General features: G+C 42.0%; 1 protein-coding gene across 17 annotated transcripts in view; it reads right to left on the bottom strand.

Annotated features, from left to right (window-relative positions):
* Positions 1–9,233, bottom strand: part of LOC106606915 (potassium voltage-gated channel subfamily KQT member 5) — a 147,316-nt gene extending 138,083 nt beyond the window's left edge. For all 17 annotated transcript variants that reach the window (XM_014203394.2, XM_014203422.2, XM_014203439.2 and 14 more), the window contains exon 1: positions 7,779–9,233. In XM_014203394.2, coding sequence (XP_014058869.2) covers positions 7,779–8,227 — 449 coding nt within the window. In that variant the 5' untranslated portion in view covers positions 8,228–9,233. The remainder of the gene's footprint in view (positions 1–7,778) is intronic.
* Positions 9,234–14,245: the final 5,012 nt, after the last annotated feature.

Raw genomic sequence — 14,245 nt, 5'->3', positions numbered from 1 at the left:
CTTGAGATAGGACCGAGAGACTAAAAAACTGCTTCTTTAATGTATCTGTACTAACCTCGCCTTCTGGATGGTAGCGGGGTGAACAGGCCATAGCTCGGGTGGTTGATGTCCTTCATGATCTTTTTGGCCTTCCTGTGACGGGTGCTGTAGGTGTCCTGGAGGGCAGGAAGTGTGCCCCCGGTGATGCGTTGGGCAGACCGCACCACCCTCTGGAGAGCCCTGCGGTTGCGAGCGGTGCAGTTGCCGTACCAGGCGGTGATACAGCCTGACAGGACGCTCTCAATTGTGCAGCTGTAAACATTTGACGATCTTAGGGGCCAAGCCAAGATTCTTCAGCCCATATTGCGCTGTTGCGCCTTCTTCACCACACTGTCTGTGTGGGTGGACCATTTCAGATCGTCAGTGATGTGTACGCCGAGGACCTTGAAGCTTTCCACTGTGGTCCCGTCAATGTGGATAGGAGCGTGCTCCCTCTGCTTTTTCCTTAAGTCCACGATCAGCTCCTTCGTTTTGTTGACGTTGAGGGAGAGGCTATTTTCCTGGCACCACTCACCTCCCTGTAGGCTGTCTCGTCATTGTTGGTAATCAGGCCTACTATGGTTGTGTCGTCTACAAACTTGATTGGGTTGGAGGCATATGTGCCACACAGTCATGGGTGAACAGGGAGTACAGGAGGGGGCTGAATATGCACTCTTGTGGGGCCCCTGTGTTGAGGATCAGTGAAGTGGAGGTGTTGTTTCCTACCCTCACCACCTGGGGGCGGCCCGTCAGGAAGTCCAGGACCCAGTTGCACAGGGCGGGGTTCAAACCCAGGGCCCCGAGCTTGATGATGAGCTTGGAGGGTACTATGGTGTTGAAGGCTGAGATGTAGTCAATCAACAGCATTCTAACATAGGTATTCCTCTTGTCCAGGTTGGATAGGGCAATGTGCAGTGCAATGGTGATTGCATCATCTGTGGATCTATTGTGGCGCTAAGAAAAATTGAAGTGGGTCTAGGGAGTCATTTAAGGTAGAGGTGATATGATCCTTAACTAGCCTCTCAGGGAAACTTCATGATGACAGAAGTGAGTGCTATGGGGCGATAGTCATTTAGTTTAGTTACCTTTGCTTTCTTGGGTACAGGAACAATGGTGGACATCTTGAAGCAAGGGGGGACAGCAGACTGGGATAGGGAGAGATTGAATATGTCCGTAAACACTCCAGCCAGCTGGTCTGCGCATGCTCTGAGGACGCGGCTAGGGATGCCGTCTGGGCCAGCAGCCTTGCGAGGGTTAACACGCTTAAATGTCTTACTCACGTCGGCCACGGAGAACGAGAGCCCACAGTCCTTGGGAGCGAGCCACGTCGATGGCACTGTGTTATCCTCAAAGCAGGCAAAGAAGGTGTTTAGCTTGTCTGGGAGGAAGACGTCGGTGTCCACGATGTGGCTGATATTCCCTTTGTAATCTGTGATTGTCTGTAGACCCTGCAACATACGTCTCATGTCTAAGTCATTGAATTGCGACTCCACTTTGTCTCTGTACTGACGGTTTGCCTGTTTGATTGCCTTACGGAGGGAAAAACTACACTGTTTGTATTCAACCATATTCCCAGTCACATTGCCATGGTTAAATGCGGTGGTTTGCGGTTTCAGTTTAGCGCGAATGCTGCCATCTATCCACAGTTTCTGGTTTTGGTAGGTTTTAATAGTCAGAGGGAACAACATCCCCTATACACTTCCTGATGAACTCAGTCACCGTGTCCATGTATACATCAATGTTAACATATCCCAGTCCGTGTGATCAAAACAATCTTGAAGCATGGATTCCAATCGGTCAGATCAGCGTTGAATAGAACTTAGCACAGGTACTTCCTGTTTGAGTTTCTGCCTATAGGAAGGGAGGAGCAAAATGGAGTCGTGATCTGATTTGCCAAAGGGAGGGCCTTGTAGGCATCCCGGAAGAGAGAATAGCAGTAGTAGAGTGTTTGTGTGTGAGTGTGCATGCATGTTGACTCACCCTACTTTTAGAGAAACGCCAATGCCATCCTCTTTCGTGTTGCCTGAATGGTCTATGACTCTGCCATCCAGTACAAGCTGTTATTTTTTGTTGTCCTAGGCTACCTGGCTAAAATGCTTGCTTGCTAGACTAACTTCCTTTCATAGGCAAACGATGTGCCAGGCCAGCTCGTTAACATTTGCCAGCCAACTGAATCTAGCTACATGTTGCACTTACAGTAAAACCGCAAGTCCAAATCCCTATCTCCATCCATAGCTTATTTAGGAAAGGGATGATTTTACATAGCTAACTGGCCACCGGAGCACAACGACACAACGAGATGCAACAATTCAAGTTCTCTGTCAATGACATTTGGCTTCTAATGTAATGTGACTGGTGTGAAGCCAAATCCAAACTGGCTTCCTTGACACATTTGTTTGGTGAGCCAGGACCATTCACAGCTGAGCTCACTCAGTTTAGCTCAACGCTGATTGGCTATTATTTTTATTTTTTTATCAAGGGAGGCGAAATGCTCGCTGGCTTCCCTAGCATTCAGTGCTACGTCTGCAACAATGTCATACTCTTTTTGACCCGACAGCATAGATAGGCTACACATACAGAGACAGAGGGATCTGTTCCGTTCGCTTGGATGCCTTTCTCCAGGAGACACATTCAGCCTCTTGTGAATTGAAGTAAATGTATGAAACACAGAGAAATTAAAGAAAAATTACTTAGTATGTTTTTTTTCTTGGTCATTTTTTGGGGGAAGCCTGGCTTCCCTTGGCATCAATGAATTAACGCCACTTGTGAGGCTGCGTTGTGGTCAGGGCAGATGTAAGGACTTAACCCCGGTGACCCTGCTGTCCCGCCTGAACAAATAAACCATCAACATCCTGCTTCACAGCCCTCGCCGTCCCCCATCTTACCCAACCTGACAGCTCCATTACCTCCTTCACATACTCCTCCCTACACTCCACGGCCACAAATCAGCTGAAGTGTTAGGAGACTATTTTAACTTAAATCAAATAAAAAGTCAGCACAAATAAGTGTGTGTGTGTGTGTGTGTGTGTGTGTGTGTGTGTGTGTGTGTGTGTGTGTGTGTGTGTGTGTGTGTGTGTGTGTGTGTGTTTGTTTGTGTTTGGTTTTGCTATCCTTGTGGGGACCAGAAGTCCTCACAAGGATACTAAATCAACGAAATGTGGATAAGTGGGAACATTTCACCGGTCCCCACAAGGAAAAAGGCTATTTTAGGATTAAGTACCTTGTTAAGGGAACATCAACAGATTTTCACCTTGTCAGCTCAGGTATTCAAACCAGAAACATTTCAGTTACTGGTCCAATACTCTAACCACTAGGCTAAACCTACTGAGTCTACCTATAATGTCATTTACTGTTTCAGATCCCATGATGAGAAATTAGATCTCTAACATTGACTAAAGGAGTCCGATAACATAAAATAGGATTTCTCAACCCGAACTGTACCGAGTACGGTTATGTGCACACAATAATAGTTTGATTTAAACGTTTACATCCTTAGCAAGAAGAATGATTACCCTAATAGTACTGTTTACATGGATACATCTGAAATCAGGCTTCCTGATGGGAGTTTGATAAATGCAGAAAATCGCCAATCAAAATAACCATTTTACCACAATGATAAACTATTTCTGTATGGACCTCACTTTGTGCATAAGGGCATTGTCATGCTGAAACAGGAAAGGGGCTTCCTAAACTGTTGCCACAAAGTTGGAAGCACAGAATCATCTAGAATGTCATTGTATGCTGTAGCATAAAGATTTCCCTTCACTGGAACTAAGGGGCCTAGACCGAAGCATGATAAACAGCCCCAGACCATTATTCCTCCTCCACCAAACTTTACAGTTGGCACTAAGCATTCGGGCAGGTAGAGTTCTCCTGGCTTCCACCAAACCCAGATTCGTCCGTCTGACTGCCAAATGGTGAAGCATGATTCATCACTCCAGAGAACGCGTTTACACCACTCCAGCCGACGCTTAGCATTGCACATGGTGATCTTAAACTTGTGTGCAGCTGCTCGGCCATGGAAACCCATTTCATGAAGCTCCCGACAAACAGTTATTGTGCTGACGTTGCTTCCAGAGGCAGTTTGGAACCCGGTAGTGAGTGTTGCAACACAGGACAGACGATTTTACAAGCTACGCGCTTCAATACTCTGCCTTCCCATTCTGTGAGCTTGTGTGGCCTACCACTTCGCAGCTGAGCCGTTGTTGCTCCTAGACGTTTCCACTTCACAATAACAGCACTTGACCGGGCAGTTCTAGCAGGGCAGAAATTTGACAAACTGACTTGTTGGAAAGGTGGCCTCCTATGATGGTTCCACGTCGAAAATCACTGAGCTCTTCAGTAAGGCCATTCTAATGTCAATGTTTGTCGATGGAGATTGCATGGCTGTGTATTCGATTTTATACACCTGTCAGCAACGGGTGTCGCTAAAATAGCCGAATCCACTAATTTGAAGGGGTGTCCATATACTTTTGTATATATGGTGTACTTCAGTCTGAGACTGCTATTATTGAAGTCGTTTGTGGTGATGTCAAAATGAGGGGTGTTGTACAAAACAAAGTAATCAGAGATTGGATCATCTCTGACCAATCAGAGTATCAAAGCCAATGACGAATTATCAAAACGCAGATTTACCCTCGTGTTCCGTCTCTGGCCCAACCCATCGGTTTCTGGGACCTATCAGACCGTCTGGAATGGATTTCCATTCTACAAATCCTCAGGGAGGTACTCAAAGCCACACTCTTTGCAGAGACAAAACAACATTCATGTGTTATCGCTATGATTTATCTAATAGCAGAACCAAATGACCTGGATTGCAGTTGAGAATACATTAAAAGTACATGGTGCAAATTATCAATGCCGTTCGAGATTCTGTACAGATTATTACAGAAATTGTGAAGATGTCCACAGACCTGCGATGACCTATGCATGCTATCTTGAACATGCACACTTTATATGATTACATAAGACATTTATAGTTTCAGTAACCTCAAAATGTGGCCATGGATGTGTTACTCATTCTAAGGTTGAATGTTACATTAGTTTGTGGGATTGCCTTAACTTTAGGCTATTTACTGTATTACAATAGTAATATTCAATTGTGTTTGGTTTTCAATACAACCAAATATCAACATTTGAGGGAGATTTATCTTCTGCTTAGATAGTGCCATTTAATCTGGCTTTAATTCCAGTTTGTCTACAAATGAATAATTCATATGTTGGATTCACATCTCCATATCAACAAAAAGAAACTTTAAATGCACTTTAAATAAAGTTTGATATGATTTAGTCCTATTTTTTTTACTTAGATTTTTGGTTGAAATGGAGACATGAATGCAACATATGAATTATTAACGAAGATTGCATTTGAAATCAACCAAAGCTTGAAACCCTAGGGCTATGTATTGTCTATTTTTTGTTGAATCCTGGTTTGAATAGAAACAATAGCTGTTGATGAATTTGCAAATGCTATACAGTATATAGGCCTAAATAGCACAATTGACGATATAAGTGATAAAAGTATGGTCACATTTCATTTGACTTCTCACGATAGCACATTGGTAAGAGTTGCTAACAAATATCATAGCTAAACTGGGCTGGGCTTGGTTACAAATCCTGGATGGGAGACCAAAGTATAGCTTTTGATAGAGCAATTTTCCAGTAAAAGATTCTAACCAGACTATTCTTTTTTTCTGATAGTGTAAATAACGTTGAAGATCTGAAGTTGTTTTAAAGGTACAAATTATTCTGAAATGTGGTTACCATGATGACATAATCCTGTGGTTGACATTTCACCCTCAAATCAACAGTTGTGCACGTCCCCGGGACTTGCTGCACCTCCCCAGCCGGCGTTGGTGATGCCATGCCCCGCAACCACAGTGGTGATGAGGCTGGTACTGCGCTCTGGATGAAATCCTCTCAAGGGGGTCAGGTTCGCGACTACGGGTTGAAAAATGTGAAGTCTGGACATGCACGTGATGACTTCGTTCAATTCCAATGTTTTTCCACGTAGATTCCAGGTCGCACTACGTTGACAGATTACGTTGAAACAACATTGATTCAACCAATTTGTGCCCAGTGAGATACTTCCACTTTTTCCGAACTCACTTCACATGCGCAGAGGAAGGTTTACGCTGCTGGTGCTGGCACATGCGCAGATTAAATACACCGCTGGATATCTGATTAAGCTGTTTACATGTCCTAATCATTTGAAAGATTGTCCAGAAAACCAGGTGTTTCAATCGCCGTATGCTTACTTCAATTATGACTTTACGCCGATTAAGATGTTTACATGACTAATACCATACGTGGCCTACTACCATAATCAGTTTAATATCGAGTGATTAGTGTGCATGTAAACATACTCGTAAGGCCCTACTCTACAACAGCAGCATCCAACTGTTACAATGAAACAATCTAGACAAGGCACTTGGACACACACACACACACCAGTATGATTTATATGATTCATTTGCACTGTAAAAAAAGAAAAAACACCCCGAGTGGCGCAGTGCAAGAGGCTTCACTATAGTCCCTGGTTCGATTCCAGGCTGTATCGCCCATAATTGGGCGGTCCACAATTGGCCCAGCGTGTTCCGGGGTAGGCCGTCATTGTAAATAACATTTTTTTTCTTGACTGACTTGCCTAGTTAAATAAAGGTTATATTTAGTTGTTTCAACTAATTATTACTAAGTAACTGGTTCCACAGCCTTTTTTTTTTTTCTAAACTTTTCGGTCCAGGTGTTAGCTGAACCAAAAAAAATTGTTGGAGTAAACTTAGCTCTGTAAATTTTAAATTATGTGTTTGCTCAATTTGTCTCATAAAGTATGTTCATTCTACAATTAATTATTATTTGGGCATCTTAACTAAATAAGGCTGTGCAACTGGTTACACATACAGTGCTTTTAACATAGAACATAGATATTTGATACACATTGACATTTTCCATGTATACAGTAAATTGTATTACTCACCTGGGATTTAAACTCCCGACCACTTGGTTCATTCTGATCTTCCTGCTATGCCACTATGTCTGTGTCAATGATCAGATAATCTGTCTATTCCCTCATCATTGATTTGCTTTACTTATTTAAAAACAAATTGGGGGGGGGGGTTGTGTATAGTTGTTTAATGTTGGTAGGGCATAGTACTCTGTTTTAATGTTACTCCTTAATGTTCTCCTTAATTTAGTTTTTCTTGAGTGTACTTTTAGCAGAGCTTAGATTTACTTTGACCTGCGAAGTGTAGCCATACAGGTGAAATCAGTTGTTTACACAGTGGCATAGCAGAAAGATTGGAATGCTGTGAACCAATAGGTTGTGAACATGTTGAATAATAATTACTGTATAAATGAACATGCACAATGTAATCATGTGTGTCAAATATGTACATTGAAAATATTGTATGTTAAAAGCACGGTATGTATAACTAGTTTTCTGTGTAAAATGGATAAATGAGACAATTTGAGCAAACAGATCATTTTCAATTGACTGAATGTTTGCCTACATTTTCTCATTTTGAAGCTACGTTTGGGCCAATTAAAAATGTTCAGTTAACACTGACAAAAGTGTTATTTTTTTTACAGTGTGGTTCTGGTTGCCAACACTTCACCTGGACAAAACCTCTAATCATTCCCTTTCCCCTATGTAGCTTTGTGCGCTGGAAGAATTCCCAGCAACAGGTGACTGATTTAGTACCCTGCCATAAAAGTACTGTTTAAATCTGTTTAGATTACATGATAACAGCTCGTATACTCACACGAAGGCGTGATAGATGAACGCCCATGCCCTGGGTCTCTCCAGCACATTGTAGAGGTAATTCTGCAGACGCCGGTAGCGCACATTCCTGCGCCCGCTCTGCGCGCTGTAGATGAGCGGCTTCCCGAGCAAACTCAACCGGGCGCCCTTTTGCCTCTCCGCGCCGTCTGCACCTGCCGGGCCCAGCGAAAACATCCCGTCTCCGACTCGAACCGCGTTGTTCATCATCCTCCGTCCAGACTCGACATCTTTCAACCCGTAGTCCTGAGCCCGACGCCCTGGGGAGGTTTTCATCCAGAGCCCAGTACCGGCCTCATCGGCACTGTGGTTTCGGGGCATGGCATCACCAACGCCGGCTGGGGATGTGCAGCTAGTACCGGGGACGTGCACATAGAGTGTAGATGAGTTTGCACAAAGGTGTAGGAAACAAAACCATACGGCTATATTCATGAATTCATTGAAATAACTATAATTAACACAACGCTATTTTATGGTCTCGTCCTCTATCTCAGTGGTCTGTCTACTGTGGTTCGGTGCGGTAAGTAGAATTCTGGGGTTTGGAGACTTCTGTGCCCACGGCGCTTTGGCCATCTGTGTGAGGCGCGAAAGAGCAGGGTTATGAAGGAGTGTCAACGACTCCCGGACAGAAATTTGGCGAGGGGAGGAAATCACCCGACACCAACTCCCTCCCCCCTTCTCTTTCTCTGACTTCGATATGTAATATCCGCGGCTCAGGATTTGCACAGACAGACAAGAACCAGGTGCGAGCTTGCTTTCCGAATTGTGGCACTTTGTTTGGTTCTTCAATGCGCGCGTCTTCATTCATGGCACGGGAGTTGTCTAGGATGTTTAATCACTCAGAAACCAAGTATGTGGCATTAGAGAGCACCAACAATCCCATGGCTACCAGGGAATCGATGTGAAGTTTCAGCAGAGCCGGGTGACATGCATGTGCAGTGCTGAGGAAAACCTATTCAGGATAAGTGTAATAATCTGTATTCTGAAACACTGCCTCGATATAATCACCCACTGCGACCTCACCTCAAAAATATCAACGGGCTCCTATGGAATGAGCTCCAATTAAGCGCGTGTAGGCTTTTACACTTCCATTTTAATGGCCGGTGAACAAGCGGTCATCCAAAACAAGAAACTAACTCGCGTCAAAAGCCAATGTACACATCGGGTAAATCCAGTTCATCACTGTCCTCCATCCTACTCACGATGTCCCAGATTGTCGGACTGTAGACTCTCTTGTAGCGCTGAATATGGGCATTGACAATTACAACGAGATTAATCCGTGGCCAAAGTGTCGTCGGTCTGATGGCCCATTTCGTTTACTTTCGTTTCCAATACGATTTTCTGTCCTCATTTTTCGTTTATGTAAATACGTTAATTTGATATTTTTGCGCTTGTGACTCTAGGTCACACTCTTCACAGGCAACAGGGGTTCTGTCCGACCACGTGATCTCAAGTGAAACACACACACACACACACACACACACACACACACCTTATACATTGTAGCCTATTAGGCCTACGCAGCGGGATAAAACAAACTACCCACTGGGCAAAAACGTTTTTTTTCAGGTCATTTCAACAACAGAAATTCAATGTGATGACGTTGATGGAAAGCGGATTGGATTTGCAAAAAGTCATCAACCTAAGGGAATTTTGTATTTTTTTCCCACCCAACTTTTAACCTAAATCCAATGTCATGGTGGCATTTGTTGAATTCACGTTGAATCCACGTTAGTTGACAACTTAACCAAATGTAAATAGAGTTGATCTGACATCTGTGCTCAGTGGGTATAGCCTACACTCTCATTGAAAAACTTTTCAATTGCACATGGACTATGTCAGGGCAGGGAAATATTTGAAATCATATTCATTCTGAAATAAAGAAACCATAGACAGACCTAAAAAATCTCAAAGTTTCGTAGCCTATGTTATACAGTACTGCAGACAGTGCAGATGCTGTATGTAAAGCAATTACAGAGCAACCTAACCTACATTAGCTTTAAAATGCAGTGATGTATTGTAGGTCTATATGTCATGTAGCCTATATATAAACTATTTTACACAATTCCGTTATCTATACCCAGGGAAGCACCAGTGAGGTGCCTCCAGTTACATTTCTAACAGCTGGCTTAGTAAATTAAAACCTCACTATCAATTCATCTAATTGCTCTCTAAAAGCCTCCTTATTTGGTTAAAACAGAGACTGAGAGACCTCATCTCCAATAAGATCTCTCTCTCTCACTCTCAATTCAAAGGGATTTATTGGCATGGGAAACATTGCCAAAGCAAATGGAATAGACAATAAACAAAAGGGAAATTAACAAGGGAAACATTAGTAAACAAGTTTTAAGAGAAAATAGACATTTCAAATGTTATTTTCTTGGCTATGTACAGTGTTGTAACAGTGTGCAAGTAGTTATTATTTATATTTATAAACAGATAAAGTGTAGCTCAGTTTCCACCTAATTCTCTGGGCAGTGGGCACAGAGCATGTCATCTTTCAAGAGCCAGTCTGTACATGCTCACTGAGTCTGTACATAGTCAAGGAGTTTCTTAATTTAGGGTCAGTCACAGAGGTCAGGTATTCTGCCACTGTGTACTCTTTGTTTAGGGCCAGATAGCATTCCAATTTACTCTGTTTTTTGGTTGATTCTATCCAGTGTGTAAAATAGTTATCTTTTTGCTTTCTCATAATTTTGTTGGGTCTAAATGTGTTACTGTCCTGGGTCTGTGGGGTCTGTTTGTGTTTGTGAACAGATCCCCAGAACCAGCTGACTGAGGGGACTCTTCTCTAGGTTCATCTCTCTGTAGGTGAGGACTTTGGGGTGGAATGTGTGGGCATCGCTTCCTTTTAGGTGGTTGTGCAATCTTTGCTGGATTTTGATAACTAGCAGGTATAGCCCTAATTCTGCTCTGCATGCATCTCTCTCTCTCTCACACACACACACACACACACACACACACACACACACACACACACACACACACACACACACACACACACACACTATATCCAAACATTCTATTGCACCCTTACTCTTTTCAAATACAATGGAAAGAAGACAGGGTATGTGTCCCTGAAATTAATCTCTTAGACTAAGAATAGAGTTACCATTTGGCCCACAGGCATCCGTATGACAGGATATCAAACACCAGATGAATAAATACAATGGATTTGAGAGGAGACTTGGCTAGAGGAGCACTGTGTGTGTGTGTGTGTGTGTGTGTGTGTGTGTGTGTGTGTGTGTGTGTGTGTGTGTGTGTGCGTGCGTGCATACATGCATTTGCTGTGTTTATGTTGGATGAGGGAGCTCTATGGACAGGGTGTCGATGAAGATGATGTCTTTCAGGCATTACTGATAGGCCATTACTGAGCTATATCCCCTGCCTCTCTCAGCAGGGCAGAAGTCATCCTCATGTTCCCCAACATCAGTGAGGCCCTTTTATTCTGTCTTTTAAGTATCTTGAATCTGCTGTCTTCGTCGTAATATAAGTACCTCCTCTAGTGGTGACAGGTTGACATCACAAGCTGTCTTTTTTGGGGGGGACTCAGGTATGAAAGTCCACATTTGACTTTTGCTCTACTGTTACAATTGTCATTTAATCATGGACGCATTCAAGGGATAAGAGTGATAAAGACGTCTTTAGAAAGGTCTAATTAAATAGGTAAATCCACTCATTAAACTGCAATAGAGGTAATTAAACTCGCACACAATTAAATTCTCCCTTCACAGCAGAGAGTCCAAACATACAAGCATACATGAACTCAGTAGTAAGTCATAGCCTTGTAGGATCTATCAGCAATTCATCTCCTTTTATACTGCTTTATAAAATCCATGGTTCTGCAAAAGGAATTAGCTGATCCACCATTTTGGAAAACAATGCTATTAACAGCACAAATCTTTCAACGGTTGAGCGTAAAACAGTATATGGGGAGTCTAACAGAGCTACAAGACTAGGCCTATACAGAGAGCGAGAGAGAGAAAGAGACAGAGGGCGATGGGGGTGAAGAAAAGAGAGTGGAAAAGTGATAGAGAGCGCGAGAGAAAGAGCAAATGTGCTACAGACAGAGAGAGCGAGAACAATGAGAGGCCAATTTGGTTTATGGGACGTTAAGGCCTCTCTTCCTCCTGTGCAGTATTTTTCTTCAGAGCTGCCAGAGCATGGCACAGCTATGAGGCATAGCGTGAGGCCAGACAAACGCCCCCGTAACGCGGGCCGTAAAAATACTGAGGAGATTACATGGCTATCGGGATCAAGGCTGCGCCCCATGAGTAATGAGTCTTTAAATATAAGCAGTGGATGCTGGTGGGAGATGAGCTCCAGTCTTGACATGCTTCTTAGCATATTTGCTAGAGCCCAGGTATAAATCAGATTCCTTTTAAATAGATTATTTTATACCACAGTGGTGGTGATTTTGATAGTGGAATGCTGTGCCAGGCAGGGAGATTGAGCACCTTCTCACCTCCAGCTGAAATAAACTCAGGTCAAGTGAGCAACCAAATAGGGTTCTCTTTCATATGCTAGTTTCGATGTTTGACATTGGGATTTGCTCAGAATCACTAATCGGGGAAGGACAAGTCGCTGTCGGAGACAGACAGGTCAAGTGGCAAATGAGGTGAGCCCCTCCCCTCATTATAAGGCGCCACTCGCCCATCCTTTGGTCCTTCTCTCGTCACTTCCGTGCGAAGAGCTCTTTAGAAGCTCTCCTCAGCACGACTTGATCCCTGTCATCCTGCTTAACTGTTCTCAGGTGAACCGCGAGGTTAATGTTGCCAAACGTAGGATTTTTCAGCTCTCATCCAACTGACCCACCCATCTATGTGAAGGAGATGTGTTGCGCTGCATGAGGCAAATGGTAGACACACCAGATACTGACTGGTTTTCTGATCCACGCCTTTTTTTTAAAGTATCTGTATCCATAGATTCATTCATTTATTTCAATTGACTGATTTCCTTATATGAACTGTAAGTTGTTACATGTTGCGTTTATATTTTTCTTCAGTATATATCAGGATAATGTGCACTTTTATGGAGAAAAATGTGGTACATTGATTGGGAACCAATTAATTTGTTGTTTAATACATGCATAGAGCATTACTATACTTTTTGAACATATACAGTATTCTATACATAGAGTATTACTATACTATTAGAACATATACAGTATTCTATATATAGAGTATTACTATACTATTAGAACATATACAGTATTCTGTACATAGAGTATTACTATACTATTAGAACATACTGTATACAGTATCCTATACATAGAGTATTACTATACTATTAGAACATATACAGTATTCTATACATGGAGTATTACTATACTGTTATAACATATACAGTATTCTGTACATGGAGTATTACTATACTATTATAACATATACATTATTCTATATATAGATTATTACTATACTATTAGAACATAAACAGTATTCTATATACAGAGTATTACTACAATATTTGACCATATACAGTATTCTATACATAGAGTATTACTATACTATTAGAACATATACAGTATTCTATACATAGAGTATTACTATACTATTAGAACATACTGTATATAGTATTCTATACATAGAGTAGTACTATACTATTAGAACATATACAGTATTCTATACATGGAGTATTACTATACTGTTATAACATATACAGCATTCTGTACATGGAGTATTACTATACTATTATAACATATACAGTACTCTATATATAGAGTATTACTATACTATTAGAACATAAACAGTATTCTATATACAGAGTATTACTATAATATTTGAACATATACAATATTCTATACATAGAGTAGTACTATACTATTAGAACATATACAGTAGTCTATATATAGATTATTACTATACTATTAGAACATATACAGTATTCTATATATAGAGTATTACTATACTACATACAGTCAGGTCCAAAACTATTTGCACCCTTGATAAAGAGGAGCAAAAAAGAGGGAAAGAGAAAGAGACAAGTAATTTAACAAGTAATACAAAACATCTCAAAAAGATAGGTGTCAAAATTATTGCACCCCTGTTTTCAATACTATTATTGTCATCCTCCTCTAAGGAAAACGGCTCTGAGCCTTTTTCTAAAATGTTTTGTGAGATTGTAGAACACATTAGGAGGGATCTTTACACATAAATGTGTGACAAAATTTGAGTCATTCTCAGAATTTCTAACCTGTCGGGAACCTCCTTATTCATACTCTGAGCTGCTTGACGCATGCTTGATACATACAATGTATAATTCTTTCTTAGGGTCACCTTCCTTGAGCATGCGAGCAGGGCGCCCAGTAAGCTAGAGCAAACAAATGTAACACACATACTTCACTAATGGACAGACAGGGTAGCACACACACACACACCAAACCCCCAGTAACAGACAACCTGCTGTGGCTCATCCAGCTTTAGATCTATGTCCACGACTCAACTTACCTTT

Source organism: Salmo salar, chromosome ssa01 (assembly GCF_905237065.1).
Source record: "Salmo salar chromosome ssa01, Ssal_v3.1, whole genome shotgun sequence".
NCBI classification, from domain to species: Eukaryota; Metazoa; Chordata; class Actinopteri; order Salmoniformes; family Salmonidae; genus Salmo; species Salmo salar.
This window is presented reverse-complemented; position numbering and strand designations above follow the sequence as displayed.